General features: G+C 41.7%; 1 protein-coding gene across 1 annotated transcript in view; it reads right to left on the bottom strand.

The window, feature by feature from the left end:
* Nucleotides 1-18629, bottom strand: part of ZNF827 (zinc finger protein 827) — a 154510-nt gene that overhangs the window by 86132 nt on the left and 49749 nt on the right. Inside the window, 2 exon segments of the mRNA XM_032224027.1 lie at nt 669-1149; nt 2071-2243. Of these exon segments, the coding sequence (XP_032079918.1) occupies nt 669-1149; nt 2071-2243 (654 nt within the window).

The raw sequence follows: 18629 nt of genomic DNA, 5'->3' as shown, positions 1-18629 counted from the left end.
TTTATGCTGTTCTAAGTTATCCCCCTTTTCAAAAGCCAAGATATCATGGTGCCTTGACTTTAGAGGTATAATTTTGCTACAAATTTCTTTTTAAAAAAAATGCTTTTAAATACAACCCACAGTGTAGAGAACCTTTTGGGTACAAAGTGTCCACCACAGTGCACAACTAACAATTACCAAAATAGTTATATGTTAGTTGATAGGATCAGTCATAGAGACTGATTTGGCAAACAACAAACTATACTCCTAAGAAACTTTCTCCTAGTGCTGGTGGCATCCAAAGGCAATCATGAAAATAATTATGTATGCATAATGCATAGTTTCATTATGCATTTAAATGCATTATTTTGAGAGAAAACAACATTTAAGGTATGTGTGTCCAACATTTTGGCTTACCTGGGTCACATTGAATGAAGAGTAACCTTTTTGGGCTTCATATAAAATACATAATATAGTTTTATATTATAAAATCATATAATAATGTTAAAATTTTGTGTGGCCACATTACTAGCTGTCTAAGCTGCATGAGGCCCCCAGACCACAGGTTGGATTTAAGATGCCTGGAAATATATTTTAATATCTTGAAGAGGCTATTATTTTCATGGTATTAAAAAAAGCATAAGAAAATGGCCCAAACCCAAAGAGAAAAAAGTTTGGTTTATCTTTACCTGAAAGCTTCATAAGAAAATCTGAAGCCATCTTGACTGATATATCCTGACTGAAAAGTGCTGATGCTGTATTGGTCATAAAGTCAATAGAATCTTTTAGCTTTGTATTGTTGGCAATTCTGTCAACAACATTGAGGGCTAAAGAGGGGCTGGGGGCACTGCTGTCATCTTTGGGTTCTTCTTTGACTAGCAGAGGTGGGATGGTAGTTCCCACCTGCCCAAGTGCATCAGGAGATCTAGAGGCAGCAGTAGTCCCTACATGGTCTGTTCCTCCATCTACCTCCTGACCCATTCTGGAGTTGTCACTCAGTAGTGGTGAGACCTTGACATCCATTTCTGGAATCTCTTCCTTCACTTTGGCTTCTGTCCTCAGAAAATGTTGGTGGCAACGCATGTGGAGTTTCAGACTGAAATGGCGAGAGGAAGTAAATGGACACAGCTGGCACTGAAATGTCTCTCCCCGGTCCTGGTGTTGGTGAACCTAATTCAGTAATAATAACAACAGGGATAATAGCATATCTCTCAAATAAATACAAATCCCTTGTTAAGATCATAGAGATCTGCAAATGAATTATATAGATAGAATCTTATAAGGACTGCAAGAAAGAGACTCAGTAGAAGATATGTATATTCAGTAAACTGACATTCTGTATTACAATTCTCATAAGATTCAATTGATAAAGTCATTGATAAGAGATTATGGGACTTATCATCTAAGATACATATATAGAGCATCTGGCTAGTTACCACTTACTGATTTATCATCTCCCTTCCTGCCCTGATTTTTATTTATTTATAATGTACTGTACATCTTATTTGAGGATCTCAATGATTTTAACAGAGAAGGTCAGCATACAGAGCTCAAAGTTGTCCTTCTATATATAAGAATTTAATGATGAATATTTGGCTACATGAACATTTGTCCAAGAGTCACTGAATAAAAATCATCAAATTAAACGCTGTTTAATTGGATATAACTTGATTCCCAAGTTATATCCAAAACCAAGTATTTCCTAGGATGTTTAAAATATACCTGAGCCCATAAACACACATACATATCCATTTTATTTGATGATTGCTCAAAATTAACAAGTATTTTTTTCAAAGATAGTAGTAGTTAGATTATAAAATCATAGAGTTGGAAAAGCAATTTAGATACCAAGTCAACTTCTTTGCTCAATGTAAAAATTCACATTAGAACAGTCTTGAGAAGCACCTATCTACCCTCTGCTTGAACAAATCCAACGAAGTGAAAAACCCAGTATCTCTCAATTCTTCTGGTGGATAAAATGAATTTATAACAATTACATTATAAAAAATATACTGCTTTTCATTTAGAGTTTCTTTAAAATTCCCAACAACAATTTTAGATTTCTTAAATGCCAGAGTTTATCAGCCTTACCTTCATATGTGACTTCAAATTGTCTTTTCGTGCACAACGAAATGGACACAAAGGACACTGATGACTTTTTAAGCCTGTATGGATCACCATGTGCCGTTTCCAGTAGCTCTTCCTTTTTATAACCAAGCCGCAGATTGGACATTGGAAAGGTTTCCCACTTTCTTCTTCTGAGGCTTAGTGAAAAGAAAAGAAAGAAATTTATCATGAATTTATTTCCATTTTACAGTTTTTCAACTTTATGAAAAACTGAGTATTTTTTACCGTTACCTTTGGATACAGAACTTTGAAGCCACAACTTTATACATATTATAATCTTTTAAATCTGATTAAAGGCAATGGACTCCCCCCCCCTTTTTTTGACCTGGAAATCAAATGGTCCAAAAAAAAAAACCACAACCCAATACTAAACGATACAGGACAGGGCCCAATCATACTTTGGACAACCAGCAGAGGATGCTACTGTTCTTTACCTAGTCTTATAATTCACAGCTAATTTGTCAGCTCTTGATCTGTGTAACATTACAAAAGTGCCTTTTTTCACTTTAGTATTTGTAACACACCAAGAAACAATAAAACAATATTATTAGGTACCCCCAAATCTGACTTAAGATCAGGGTTAAGACAGCAATATATTCCATGCCTAGTATTGAGAGATTCCAAAATCACTCCTGATGACTGGTTTTATGCTGAAAAATCTAAGACTTCAATTTCACTTCAGACAAAGTATTAGTTAGTTTTTGTTCAACTGTTTTGTCACTGCAGTAATGATACAAAAATTAACTTGACCCAACACAATACAGCCCCCAAATCTGCTCTCTTTATGTGTAGATAAATACAAATAATTTATTTTACAGCAACTTAAGCAAGTTAAATTTAGCATCTCTAGCTAAGGGGGAATATATATATTGCTGAATCTTTTTCCATGGACAAAGGTGGCAAAATCACAAAGATTTATATCAGAGGAAATTTTCCTTCTCCTCTTTGTTGGTGTATTGAAAATCTAGAACAGAATCCTGCAAGTTGCCCCTTATCTAATATAACAGAAGATTCACTTCACCCAAATTAAGAATTCATTTTTATATTTTAATTTATTGAAATCTCACTGAACACTAGTTTCTACAACAATGCTTACAGTGTCAAACTTAACCCAGAATGGTATTTTATGTACTTCCTGGATAACTTAAAAGTAAAGTTCTTTGAAGATATTCCAATAAAAGTAAATTTGAAGTCTCTCTCTCTCTAGTTTATTACAAAGTAAAACTTGAAATTTTAACTTTTTTGTCTCAAATACAAAGGCAAAAGAAAACCATGATACGCCTTTTTTTTTTAAGCTCTGGACAAATTGTGATTTTCACTCATATCGTGCCCAATACATCACAAATGGACTGAATTAAGTAGTGTGTAATACTAATCTAGACTGTAGTATAAGCAAAACAAGCCATAACACCTAACTGCTTATATTAACTGTAAACAACAATGTAATCCATTTTTGACTTAGCATGTTATGGAACAGTAATGAGAATGTTGATACATAATATTGATCTCTAAAAATATCAAATCCATATGGAATGTTCAGTACTCTTGCTCTGAGTTGTTATAAAATTTCGATGTGAATTTGCTGTAAGATTTTGCCAACCCACAGGGGGATTTTATGCCATTGTGTAATATTGTAGCATAGTATCTGGGGCCAGAAGGAGTTGCTGAATTATGTATCAATTAACCATTTAATTGGGCACATTCGAATTACATGAATTAAAATAAAAAACAGAAGAAAAAGTTTCCAAACTCTTGTTTCAACAGGTTGATTTGCATATTATTATAATTTATTTCCAATTCTATTTCTACAAATAGAACCTAGCGATTACGCTTTGCCTTTATATTAGGCTATTAGATACCATTGCGACAAAAGTTATCAAGGCAAAGGATAGTTTTGGAACTAGATGAAAAAGCGTAATAACTTTATGAGATAATCATCAGGTTAAGTCTTGGCACCTAAAGAGATGTGAGGATTCTGCCCACTACATTGACATAATTAACCATCTGACATTACACTGCACATTTCTAGTTCTGTTATGTTTAAGTTTACAATGTTACTGTAGCAACAGAAAATGTTTCTGTGACTGCTGAAAAGGATATCTGATTATTTTCAAAACTGCCAAAATCAGTGGCATACTCCCAGAATATTTAAATCCAATGCCTAATGCATTCATTAGCTGTTGGTCTTATTTGAAAAACTGAAATGTTACTAGTTCTATTGTTCTGGAATCAATAGCAATAGCACCAGTGATGGCTAACCTTTTTGGCACCCAGTGCTGAAACTAGAGTGCCACGCGCCAGAGCACTGGAACTCAGAAGAGAACAGCTGGCTGGTGTGTATGCGTGTGGTGGCCAGCTGCTCTCTTCTGGGTTTCTGGTGCGCCTGGTCTTCGAAGACCAGCTGGCCAGTGCGCATGTGTGCGCCGGAACCCGGAAGAGACCAGCTGGCTGGTATGCATGCACGTGATGAAATCCGGAAGAGCAGTTGGTGATGGCACGCGTGCTCACAGAGAGAGCTTTGTGTGCCATCTGTAGCACGCATGTCATATGTTCGCCATTACAGACTTAGACATATACTGCTTCACAGTGCTTTACAGCCCTCTCTAAGCAGTTTACATTATCAGCATATTGCTGGGTCCTCATTTTACAGACTTCAGAAGGATGGAAGGCTGAGTCAATCTTGAGCTAGTGATATTTGGACAGCCGGACTGCTGGCAGCTGGCAGTCAGCAGAAGTAGCCTGGAGTATTGCATTCTAACCGCTGGGTCACTATGGCTCAAGTGATGAAAACTGCATGTTCTTGTAATTTCCTGTATGTGCTACCCTATAAAGAATGCCAATACAATGTAGCACTAGCAATAGCACTTAAACCTATATACTCTACTTCCCCATATTGCGTTACAGCACTTTCCAGGTGGTTTAGAACAGCAGTATATTTTCCCCAAAAATCTGGCTCCTCATTTTCCTAAAATTTTATTTAAATTTAAGCACTTTATTTTTTTTAAATGATGAGAGTAGTAGATTTACCATTGGCTTACCTGAAGGGTCCTTTTCTGTGCACTGTGGAGAGTCCTAGCAGTGGGTTAAATTAGTCTGGTTGCCCTGGGACTGAGGAACCTTTTTCCTTGGCCACACCTCCTGGTGCCTCGTGATGATCTCTTGATCCAGTGAAGGTCATAGGTATGCTGATGAGTAGAGAAAAGTCCGATGGTAACTGATGGTACCGAATCCCTGGGCGAAATAACCCAGGGCGGGTTGGACTCTCCCACAGTGCACAGAAAAGGACCCTTCAGGTAAGCCAATGGGCATTTTCCTGTGCACTGCTTGGAGAGTCCAAGCAATGGGACATACCCAAGTTACATGTCACTAGGACGGGAAGAAAGTCTGTCTGGGGATTTGATCATGCAAACAACCCCTTGGAGAACCCACTTGCCGAACTATGCTTCGGCTGATGCAAACATATCCAATTTATAGTGTCTGACAAAGGGCAACGGAGATGACCACATAACCTCTCCACAGATGTTGTCTATGGTAGCCTGGGTTGCCCAGGCCGCCGTGGTGGCAGCGCTCTTCATAGAATGAATGGTGACATTCTGAGGAACAGTTCTGGATTGATGCTAATAGGCAGCCACAATGCATGCTCTCAGCCACCTGCCAATAGTAGCAGAGGACACCTTACCCATGGACCCTGTCTGGAACGACAGGAAGAGAGCCTCCAATCTGCGGAAGTCCACTGTCCATTTTAAGTATCTTCGCAGAGCCCGTCTCACGTCCAGCGTATGCCAGACGCGTTCGGATGCCTGGGATGCAGGCAAAAGTTCAGTAATATGATCTCTTGCGCCCTATGGAACCAGGTGTTGATCTTTCAGATGAAGGCCAAGTCCAGGCGCAGGACAACTCTATCCAGATGGATGATACAAAGGTCCTTGCAGACCGATAGAGCCGACAGCTCAGATATGCGCCCCGTAGATGTTATTGCGACAAGGAAAACTGTTTTGAGAGTTAGGTGTCAAAGGGAAGCAGTACTCAGCGGTTCAAAGGAAGCTGAAGTGAGAGCCTGAAGGACCACAGATAGTTGTCAGTCAGGTATTGGTGGACCACCAGAGGGTGTAAATTGGAAGTGCCCTTAAGGAAACACCTAATCCTTGGGCTCCTGCTGAGGGGCTGGGCTGAGGTCCCTGACCAAACGGTGGCTAAGGCAGCTACCTGGCAACGGAGGGTGTTAAGAGCAAGTCCCTTGTCGAGGCCCTCCTGAAGAAGTCCAATACACGGGGAACCGGTGCTGTGACTGAATTAATTGGAGATTGTCACAGCACTTGGCGAAGCTGGACCATGTGGAATCATAAATTCTGGTCATCGAAGTATGCCTGGATGCCTGGATGGTATGTATCACCTCCTCCGAAAGGCCGTCCCTCCTCAGGAGGTCCCCCTCAAGTGCCAGAAGGCCAACTGGAGCCACTGGGGGTCCGGATGAACTATGGCCCCCTAGCTGAGGGAGACCTGACCCTGAGGGATTCACCACGGGCTGGACACCGACAAGCTGACAAGGTCGGCGTACCAGGACTTCCGAGGCCAGTGAGGTGCGACCAATAGTACCACCACCCAATGATTTTACAGATCACTTGTGGTAACAGGGGCAGAGGCAGGAAGGCATATAGCAGCTCCTGGGGCCACCGGCAGTGGAGAGCATCCGTCTTCTCTGCCCCTGACGAGTGGAAGTGGGAGAACCGCTGGAGTTGCATGTTCTCGCAGGTGGCAAACAGGTCGACCGTTGGCGTTCCGAATCTACGAGACAACTGGAGAAACAGGACCGGGTGTAGTTTCCACTCTGCATTGTCTATGGTGGTCCTGCTCAACCAGTCCACCTGGGTGTTGTCCACCCTGAGATGTGATCGGAACAAGAGATTCGATGTGACACTCCTTCCACCTGCCTCCGCGATGAGCTTTCTGGACCTTGTGCCGCTCTGGTGATTTATGTGGGCCTTGGTGGCCACATTGTCCATCATCAAGAGTATGTGCTGATGCAGAATGTCCTGTTGAAAATGATACAGGGCAAGCCTGGCTGCCCGCAGCTCTAGGAAGTTGATGCTGCAAGCTGCCTCGACTGGAGACCACTTGCCCTGAGTCATGCAAGGTCCCATGAGCTGGCAAGGCTTGCATCCGTCGTGATGACAATCTTTTCTGGTTTCTTGAAGAGATGACTTTTCTGAAGAGCGGCTGATTGCCACCATCTGAGGGACCTTCTCACTGCTGGAGGAAGACGGATTTCATGGTGGAGTTGCTTCTGTTGGATCTCTGATGGGACAGGAGTAACCACTGCAACTCCCGGGAATGCAGATGTGCGCACGGAACTACAGAGATGCATGAAATCATATTTCCTAGCAATTGCGAGAGAAGCAGCACTGGGACCTGCCTCGACCCCTGAACCATGCGGGCAAGGGAGCCTAGGCTGTCCTGGGAGAGGGAGGCCCTGCAGGTGGAAGTGTCTATCACTGCCCCCAGGTGGAGAAGCTTGGTAGTCGGGGAAAGGTGGCTCTTTTCCAGGTTCAAGGAGAACCTGTGGCTGTGGAGGGACCCCATGGTGATGTGGAGGTCCTGCAAGGCCTGTCTCCTGGATGGCAATTGAATGAGAATGTCGTCCAGGTAACATTGAAGCCTTACAGGTCTGCGCCTGAGGTGCGCCGCGACTACTGACAGAATTTTTGTGAAGGTCCTGGGCTCTGATGACAGGCTGAATGGTAGAGCCCTGTATTAAAAGAACCTTCGGTGTTGTGGCCGAATTGGGATTTGTAAATAAGCCTCCTTTAAGTCGATGGACGTCAGGCTCCGGTAGCCAAATACTGGAAGCCTTGTTAAAGAACAAAGCGGAGGAAGACGCCTTAATGGCCCATGCTGCTGCTTGGTGGGTCTTGTGGCAGGCCTTCTCCGCCTTTTTGTCCTCTGCCTTAAGAACTTCCATCAGGTCTTCTGGGAGAACGGAATTGGAGGTGAGGCTTGCTATTGGAGCATCCACCGAAGGTAGAGTTAAGATGTCCTCCAGTGCAGGTTCCACAGAATATAACATCTTATCCCCACCACTGGGCATGGCAAGGGAACCCGGATGAACCCATTGTCACTGAATTACATCCATGAAAAGGCTGGGGACAGGAACCAGCTCCTGTGGTGGGGCCTGAGACTTAAACATACTTTCATTAGAATTAGCCACCGGAGGCTCAGCTGAGCCTTGGGTAGCCTGGGCCTTGATGCCCACCTGGGTAATGGCCTTAGCTTTATGCAGAATAGATTTGAAGAGTGTGGACTTGAAGAGCCCTGAGAAAGCAGGAGAGTCCGTGGGGATAGCCTCATCCTCCAACAGCTCCTGCTCCGGGTCTTCCCAGGCCGAAGCCTGACTACTGAGGATTCCAAGGAAGGGTAATGTACCCTGCGGGCAGTGCTGGGTGCCTCTTTCCTGGCCAGAGTGGAGCTGGATTAGTTGAAGCCTGACCTTTTTTCTGAGGGCCCTCTGAAATACCTTGAAAGATTGCATGGGCAACGACTGCTTGCATGTGGGCAGAAAGCTCAGGCTCTTGGTCATCCCTAGACCCAGCTCTGGAAGAGGGGAGTGCATGTCCTACGAAAGATGGAGCTGGAGGCCCCCCCCCCCCAATCTGGCTGCACCACTGCCCCAGAAGCCACCTCAGAAACAAAGGAAGGTGCTGAAGAACCGGGGTCTACCATGGAGATGTCAGGTGATAGATCTTGGGATTCCACTTCCTCCTCAATGACTCGCATGGGATCCCCAATAGAAGGGAGAGGAGGGGGTGGCGCGGCTGGAGTAGGAGGCTGCTGAGTGGATTGAGCTGCCTGGTGCTGGGCCTTCTCAAATTGCTTTTCGAACGCCCATTGCCGGCGTTCAGCATCCCTATACGCTAGAGAGGATGAGGGATGGTATGGATGACTGGTCTGTCTTGCCACCTTGCCCCTTCTAGGCTGCTTGTTCTTGCCAGAGATCTTGGACTGGCCAGAGTCACTGGAGGAACCTGAGATGATGGTCCTGGCTGCTCCAGGTCTGCAGGGCATGATGTCTCCGCCATCCAATTCGACGCACAGACCTTGTCACTAAATGGGACAAGATGGAGAAAACCATCACTAAGTGAATACAATGGACGAGCCTTCACTGAGTGGGTCAGACCAATGCACGTGATGCGGAGGCCTGTTCTGCATTGAAAAGCAAATCCCTCACTAAGTGAGACAAATAGGAGAAGTCGTCACTGTGAAACAGAAGCATATGTGATGCCTGGAGGCCTTCTGAGTCTTCAGCGAGTGAGGACAATGGAGTGTAGGGAACCTGGGAACCAATATCAGTTGCGCAGCCCCGCAGATCAGTCAAAGAGGATCAGAGATGAAAAGCAACCCCCTCTGTTCTGTTGAATGATGTGTGGCAGCCAAAACACCAGCGCTGCCTCAATTAATGCCAAGGAGAGTGGTAGCGGCCCTTCTGGAGCCCTGAAGACAGCCAGCTAGCCACTTGGTGGTGATCTGCTGAACGGACAGGCAGCAAAAGGCTCGATAAAAAAAGGGCGCGAAAAAAGCCCTTCCAAAATGGCCACCGCACTCGTGAGTGAGAGGGTGGAGGAGAAATGGTGACCGTGTGGTTGCAATGCGGCCACCAGGTTTTCCGTGGCTCAGCGCAAGTGAAAAACCAGCAAAAAATCACCTCGCACACTCCCGGCAGCCACCAAGAGCACCGCTGCCCTTCAAATGAAGGGGGAAAAAATTTAAAGGACCTCCGCTGCCGTCCACAAGTGACGCGGACAGTGGAGCACCCCCCATGTCCATTCCTACCTCAGCTTGCAGCTCGCAGCTTGCAGTCATTTGTAGATCAAAGGAAACATTGGGAAGAGAAGAAATGAAGAAAAAAACCTCAAATGGCAAGGGAAAAGGCAAAAATTCAGAATAAAAAGGAAAAGAAAAGGAGAATCCAAGCCTTGGATTAAAATTTAAAACTGGAGCTCACTAAATTAGTCCCTGACTGGGCCAGACTGAGGAAAAAATCTGGTGCCACGAGGCACCAGGAGGCATGGCCAAGGAAAAAGATTCCTCAGTCCCAGGGCAACCAGACTAATTTAACCCATTGCTGGGACTCTCCAAGCAGTGCACGGGAAAAAGTAAAATCTGGCTTAGCATCCCAATATATTACCCATCCCTAGACATCTGCTGCAAAAAAAATGTTGATAAAAGGAAGTCATGACACAAATTCCATCCTTAGGTACTTGCAGCCAGACATCTTTTGCATCAGAGTATCATAATATACATTTCACTGTTGCACACCTTCATGGACACCTCGATGCACATCTATTCAATTCAATGTTGAAATATTCCCTTTTTCCCCAGGAGATCAAGACAGCACATATGGGGTTCCCTTCTGTATTTGTTCCACACAAACATATAAGGTAGACGGAGTGAAAACAGAATGATAATTCTAAAGAGAAGAAGTGAAACGGAAAGGAAAGGAAACCTTAAGCTGAACTCTTAATTGCAGGGAACATCTATTAAAAGCATGGTTTTATAGTTGGAGGTCACTCTCTATTTTCTGCTCATTAAAGATCATGGATATATGGGTCTTTTTTTCTAGAACTATGTTGTTTAAGTATATTTGGAGGCCCAAAGATTCTCTGGGATTTATTACTGAGTAAATTAATTTAAAGAAGCAGGGTTAATACATTTAGGTATTTGATTTTAAATGCCCACTTTGGAAAGTGAGTACAGATAATTGTTGACTTTCTACCATATTTGAGTCCACAATTTCTATTGCTAAGCAAGGCAGTTGCTAAGTGAGTTTTGCCTCATTTTATGTTATTTCTTATTAAGTGAATCACTGCAGCTATTAAGTAGCACAGATGTAAGTGAATCTGGTTTTCCATTCACTTTGTCAATCAGATGGTCACAAAAGTGATCCTGGGACACTGTAACCATCATAAATATGTTTATGTCTGAATTTTGATCATGTGATCACAGGGATGCTGTAATGGTCGTAAGGGTGAAAATGGTCATTGGTCACTTTTTTCAGTGCTGTTGTAACTTTGAACAATCACTAAATGAAAGGTTGTAAGTCAAGGACTACCTGTATCAAGTGATAGTAAACCAATTAATTAGTAAGAAGAAGTGGGAAATTCCTTCTCCTAAAGGAAATATATTCAAAGACTGATTTCATCATAAGAATTGTTATATATCCTAAGCAAGCATGTTGTGCTTGTTAATTGAAGGTTTCTATTTAATTACTAGTGAAAATGGCCAAAAGCTATTCACTCAAAAACATTGTGCCATCGATGTTACTGTTCAACTATGTGCAAAAATCTGCAATATTCAAACTTCTTCACTCATCAGAAAGAACGGGAAAAGTTTGTGTTTTACATGTTTGGAATTGAGCCTTTTGTAGTAAGTTATCTATAATTCTGTAAACCTGAATTTATTTAACTGATATCAAAGTGGCACCTGTAAATAAAAATGATGTTTTTTAAAGCAGTGTCTCAACAGGATACACAGGGCAGAAATCTTTCAAAATCAGAATCTGTTCTTTATTTTAATATTTACAGAAGTGATATTCTCATTCATCCGGGTCATAATTGTCCCGAAGGTGCTTTTTTCAAAGGGCAACTGGAGTTTTTTTTTTCTTGAAAACATTTCGCTTCTCATCCAAAAAGCTGAGACACTGTAACTACAACAATACAGTTAAGAAACTGCAACAACATCTAATGGCTATGAACCAGAAATACAAACCAAATAACATGAGAATCAACAAAGCGAAAACAGAAATAATGGCAATCAGAAGAAAAAAGCATATCTTAAAAAATAGCAATAAAGAGAACTAGCATAAAACACGTATCAAGTGATTGCAGTGCAGTGATTCACTTAACTGTGGCAAGAAAGGTCATAAATGGGGCAAAATTCATTTAACAACTGTCTTGCTCAAAGATATTTTGGGCTCAATCATGGTAATAAATTGGGGACCACCTGTAGTTAAGCTTGTCTTATTTCAAGCCACTGTAAGGTGTTTCAGCATGTGAAAACAGCTTACAAACTCAGAAAAAGACACAGCTTGCTTTTACAATTCAAAGAGCAATACATTGTACTCACTATATGCATTTTGAAATACCCATTTGAAAAGATTTCCACAGCCTAGTATCTTGCCAATATAAAAAACATATCATATAACCTCATAATTTCTTATTTCATAACCTTTAGACATGCCTGACTTTACAATTTAGATCTGAAAGCTTTTGAGAGCTTTACTCATGGTCTCGTAGTTCAGGTTTGATTACCCTGAAACTTGAGGTGATTTATGAAAGTGAAGAGAAAGCCTATCTACTAATGGGTATATGCTATAATAGACAACTAAAGTAGAGCCATCTATCAGCTATAAACCAAATACTTGGGTAGCTCCTTACCGACTCCATGAACAGAGCCCCACTTATGAAACACAAAAGGTATATTCTACCTGGACCTCCATATGGCAGTTTTCCTAAAAGCTCTATTTTTCCTCTAATTTTGTCATGTCTCACAGGTGACTGCAGTTCAGTGCAGGAGTACTGTACTAGTCTTACATGTAAGAGTGATTACAAAGAGAGGCTTAATGGAGGGACAGAGCATGCTGACTGGATGGCTGGTTGCAATTCATTCACATAGTGCAATCAGAGTCACAATCGTTTGCAATCAAACACACATTCAGTTAATAAACAGTTATTTAAAGAATACTCTCTCTCTCTCTCCCTCTTCCCCTCCCCCCCTCTCTCTTCCGGGTGGGGAAAATGGTGAGTTGATGCATCTCGAAAGAATAGTGATGATGCTGAGGCCAAGATCAGTGACCTGGCAGCAAGCCCAGACTACCAGAGTTTTTATGGATAGAAACCAAAAAATTGCCCACATGTGCACCCTAAGGCTCCTCCTCATGAGGATTCCAACAGGAGAATCTGTCAGTGAATTGCAATAAAGGGCCAGGAACCAAGGAAAAAACTTCAAGCTCTCATTCTGAAACATCAAGCTCTCGTTCTGAAGCAGAGTCTGCCTGAAGGACACTGGATTTCACCCAAACCCTATTTCTGAGTACACATTTAGAGTTACAAAGAGAAGCTAGATCACCTGGTGAGTGTTCTTTCAATCAGGGACAATATCACAAGCAAAGGTAACAAAATAAAGATTTAAAACTAATTAAAAACAAAACCTTTTAAAGAAAAGATAGCGAAAAAGTGCATATTAATAAAAAATATAATTGAAGAAGCAACCTCTGAAGTTCTTTACAGCAATTACAAATAGACTTAATATCACTCCACCACCTTTAGGATTACATTACGTAGTTCAGTTCTTCCCATATTTAACCATTTCAATTGGCAAATTGAGAAATCATCAATAAATCCTTCCATTCTCCATGGATCCAGCAGGACAGCTCAGGCATGGGGTATTCTCATGCCCTGATTGGTCCAGAGACTGAGTCAATAATTCTGAAGACACGCCTCTGACTGTCCTCTTCCTTGGCCTCAGTTTAACTCAGTCTGGTCCAAGAGAGGATTATTTTTCCCTTGGCTCCACTTCTGAATTATTTCTCAGTCTTTGGATTTTAACTGGACTATTGACAGAAAATTGGATTAATTGGCTATTTTAAATAATGAAATTGGGAGCTTTTTATAGGGGCCGTATAATGCAGCCTCCTGGTCTGCGGGGATCTCCTTACCTCAAGGGAGAATTTCCTTGCCTCCTTTAACTTCTTGGAGCCGAGGAATCCTCCGGACTAGTGGAGGTTGTGAGGCTCTTTCAAACAGATGGTCTGCCTTTTCCTACCGGCAAGATTGAACAGCGGAGTGTCGGAAACCCTGCAGCTTGATGTGCAGCCATTTTGAGAGCACTGGCAGCCCTTCCACCTCACGGCAGCCATTTTAAGCGACCGCCATGTGGAGCACTTTGCAATCAGCTTGGAGGTAAGCCGATTGCTTTGAACTTGCTGAGGAGACCGATTGCGAGGAGATAGAGATGCGGAAGGCTGCCAGAGTCCTGAATCACTGTTTGGAGTAACGTAGCTGCATAGAGGGCCATGAATGGGAGAGTTAGACAGGGTCATGGCCAACAACAGCCCTGCAAAGGAGGCAGGTCCCTCTAGTGCCCAGAGCCAGTGCAGCCCTCCGAGGAAGGCTAAGGCCAAGAGCAAGAGAGGCAGGGCGCCTGCTGTTCAGCACCAATCCAGAGCAGTGGAGAGGGACGGAACAACGCAGGCAGAAGGCCCAGGAGAAGAGAGTAGCCAGGGATGAGAGACAGTTGGCCATTGCAGCACACAGTATCAGTCCAGGTCTCCCAATAGGGGGCAGGCGGCTTCTTCTCCTCCTCCCCACCCCATGTTCCAGGAGGGAAACAGAAATTTATTTATCCCCCCTGTCTGGGAGAGATATGGGGGAGCTGCAGGGGGATCCTTTTGGCTGTTCCACAGTTACTATGGCTGATATGGTCCCACATGTCCCTTTGGCTCCCCAGGGGCCCCTAGTCCCTAGGGATGAATCTCCTCCTGGAGATTTTATGCAGGACATTCCTGAACACATGCAGCAGATCATTGTGCAGGCCATATCGTGGTCCTAGAGGACAGTCATCTTCCTCCCTTGGCCCAGCAGCCAGTCGTCAGACATATCCTAAAAGAGGCTTCCAACCTGCAGCCCCCGGTGGTTCATATATTTCCCTCCTGGGATCTCCCTACAGTTCTTCAGGCCCTAGTGGGCGAACCATTTGAACCACTTAGTTCTGCCTCACTTCAGTTCCTCACACTTAAGGTGGCCTTCTTAATGGTGGTCACCTCAGCCTGGCGCATCTCAGAGCTCGGAGCACTATCTTCCTGGTCTGACCTTTGCACCTTTCATGATAACAGAGTGGTCCTATGTTTGGACACAACCTTCCTACCAAAGGTCAATTCCCTTTTCCACAGATTTCAGGAGGTGGTCCTTCTGGACGTCTGTCCGGGCCATCTAGGGATAGGGAGGCATAAGTTAGATGTCCATAGGGCCCTAAGAATCTACCTAAAAAGGACAGATCCTTTCCGTAGATCGGAGGCTCTCTTTGTCTCTTTTCAGCCTTCCTCCTTGGGGGCTAGGGTGTCCCCGTCTACCACTGGAAGGTGGCTAAGACGAGTGATTGTCAGGGCCTATGAGGCCCACCACCTTCCAGTTCAGTTTCTAACAGTTTTCTCCAATAAATGCATATCTATGACATTTTCCTTCAAGTTGTATATCTTAGTAACAGATTGCCTGTTACAGAGCATTATGTGTTTCAACAGCAGCATATCACCTCTTTTACAGATAATAATTCTTAAATCATAAGTTCCAATTCTTCCATATATTTTTCCAAAAACATTTTCAATTTTTTATGAGTAAAAAACACAAAATATACAAAAAACGAATAAAACCCTCCTAATACCCTGCTAAAGTGAAAGGGAAGGTGGTTTTAAAAGAGCAACAAACGCTCTCTTCAGCTATGCTCGTGACATGACTTCCTGTTGACTTGAGTGCCACTGCTTATGCAAATGTGGAAATAATTGCAACAGGTGGAACAGTGAACAATTTGGAAGGGGCCAGGGGCACAATCTTGTTATCTCTGAAAGCTGTTTGGGTCTTTGTGCAAGTAGCATAATGTGGACAGTTTGCATTTAAAAATTGATTTTTAATGAAAGCTATTCCAATTCTTAATGGTTATCTTATGAATCATGAAATATTCCTTTTTGTATGAGTAAAAAGTAGTCTTTCAGAAGTTCTTGAATTTTCATTAACCCTTTTTAGAATTTAGAATAATCCTGAGAGATAATGGGAATCTCATAGTACCTGGAATGCCATATGCTTTGGTTGACCTTCTTTTTCCACTGTTTGATTATATTTTGTTTTATTTATTACTTTTAGCCTGTATAAAGTCATCTTAACAGGGTAAAAACATTACATGTATTATACATTATGGATGGTACTGTTTCATATTGTCAATATGGATTATCAGATTTCACTGCAGGATGTCAGATTTTATTACTTTCATACATGTTTTTCCAAGATTTATGCAGGATGTCCAGAAGTCTGTGGCAATCCACTTTCTTGCTAATCTTGGGAAAAAAGTTATGGTTATTAAAATGTTTGTATAGCAGACCAGACAGAAACTGGCAATGCTCAAAAATCATTTCTTTGTGTAATCAGCATACTACCTTTAAAAAATAAATTCTGGAGAAATATCTTTAAAATTTTCCCTTTTCACAATAGCACCAAATAGTATATCTAAACTTTTATGAGAACAATGTTAAACAATTAAATGTTAAACAATCTGAATCATAAGGAAGAATAAATTCATACTTTATGGAAGACATTAGAATATGTTCACCTTTTTCCATTATTTATTATTATATTATTATTCCATTTATTCATTACTTCTTAGCAGTTTTACCTTCTACTTAAAAAAGGGAGTATTATTCAGAGTAAAATGAGATAAATGGATTCTATAGAGCATACTCTACAAAATTCTATTTTCCTCTTTAGTACGATGATACCATAATTCATCTTTGCCATGAACATGGTCTGTATTTCTATTTGAGACGCTGGCAGGTATCTCGTTTTTAAAGGTATATCATACACCTCACCCCTCTGAGATAAAGCCAATGATCGGCATGCCCCAGACAACTGATGGGCCCAGAGGCAGTTAAGGGATTTCCTGAAGATGTAATGGATAGTTTAGCCAACACTTAACTGCTGCTTGGAATGGGTGGGTGGCTCTTGGTTAACTGAGGAGCTCCAGGAGATGAAGCACCAAAAGAAATGCTTAATCATCCCTGGAAGAAGATTGGGAGCTAGTCTGATCAAACATCTGGAATTATCTCATGGCAATAAGGGCACAAAAAGTCAAGTATTTCTCCACACTTAATGCATATGGGAATAGCTATCCAATAACCCTATTTAGGTTAACTCAGTCCGTGCTGGAAAAGACAGGTCAGAAAATCATCTGTAGGACATTTGCGATATATTCTGAATATCTGGCAGATAAAATTGCTTAGAGCAACTCTTAGTCAGGTTCACTAACAGCTCCAACTTGTGAAGTGACCTGGGATGAGTTTGAGTTGGTAACTCTTGAGGAAGCCGACAAGAGCCCTGGTGGCACAGAGGTTAGAATGCAGTATTTCAGGCTAACTCTGCCTACAGTTTGGAGTTTGATCTTGACAGCTCAAGGTTGACTCAGCCTTCCATTGTTCTGGGGTGAGCAAAATGACAACCCAGATTGTTGGGGACAATATGTCAACGCTGTAAACCGCTCAGAGTGCTGTAAAGCACTATAGAGCAATATATAAGTTTAAGTGCATCAGCACAAGAAGTATTTTATTGTACAGAGACAAGGGGAAAGGAAAATAGTTAATATATCAAGATTTGCTAGTACAGGAAAATGGAGAACATAAGTGGAAATTGAGAAAATAATTGACTGCAGAGGGATTTAATTGTCAATGGTTTTCACATGCACAATTAAGAGAAATATTAATATATATTTAAAAATGCCAGATACTGTATATATCATAAAATAGAAATTTGAAAATGAATTATGTATAAATGTTGAGTACATGATTGCTAAAGAAAAAATAGGTTCAAGAGTGTATGACAACATGGGGAAGAACTTTGGTTTTAACAAGAGAGGAAGTGGTTAAAAAGTTTAGAATTAATATTGTCCTATAATTTAAAAGAGAATTGTTATAGAAGGATGAACCAGAGATACAGGTCATCGGAGAAATTTTCCCAGATGTATAAAGGGACTAATTATTTTGGAAATATGAAACATGAAGGGACATTTTATCATGCATGGTGGACATGTGAAAAAGCAAAAAAAAAGTACTGGAAACAAATGCATACAATGATGCAATAAATTTATAAAAATTAGTATCATATGAAACCATATTTTTAAATTAGGATTTATGGGCAGACAATTAGAAAGAACTCGTGGGAAACTGGCTTTACATACATGCTCCTATATGTACAAAGATGGGAGAATACAGAAGTTCCCACAATGGAGAAGTGGACTGTTAGATTAGGAACAAAACAATAAGTATTTTATAAAAGACTAGAATTTTTTTTGTGGACATTTTTGCTGAAAATGGAAAGAAAATGAGCTGATTATTTCTGGATTTAAAATGCATTGAATGCGGGGGGTGGGGGGTATATAATGTAGTTCTAATGGAGGGGGAATGATAGAATGTTTATTTCTAACTGCTGTAAAGATGATCAGAAGCTACTCCTTTAATTTTTCTTTTTTATCTCTCTCTGGTTTTCAGCATTTTTTCTTTTATCTTTACCTGTTTACCTTTTATTTATGTAAAAATCTTTCAATGAAATTTATAAAAAAGAAAGCCTTTGTACAACATCATTTTTGTAGCAGTTATGCCCTTTCTGGATTGAAAGGCTGCTTAGGCAGTTGATACACTACATAGCAGTACTTGAAGCTCACTTGGAAAATTCAAATGGTCAAAAATGCAGTGTGGCAGACAATGATGGGCATGGCCT

The sequence above is a fragment of the Thamnophis elegans genome, chromosome 9 (genome assembly GCF_009769535.1).
Source record: "Thamnophis elegans isolate rThaEle1 chromosome 9, rThaEle1.pri, whole genome shotgun sequence".
NCBI lineage: Eukaryota > Metazoa > Chordata > Lepidosauria > Squamata > Colubridae > Thamnophis > Thamnophis elegans.
The sequence above is the reverse complement of the archived record's forward strand: the minus strand, read 5'-3'. Positions and strand labels throughout refer to the sequence as shown.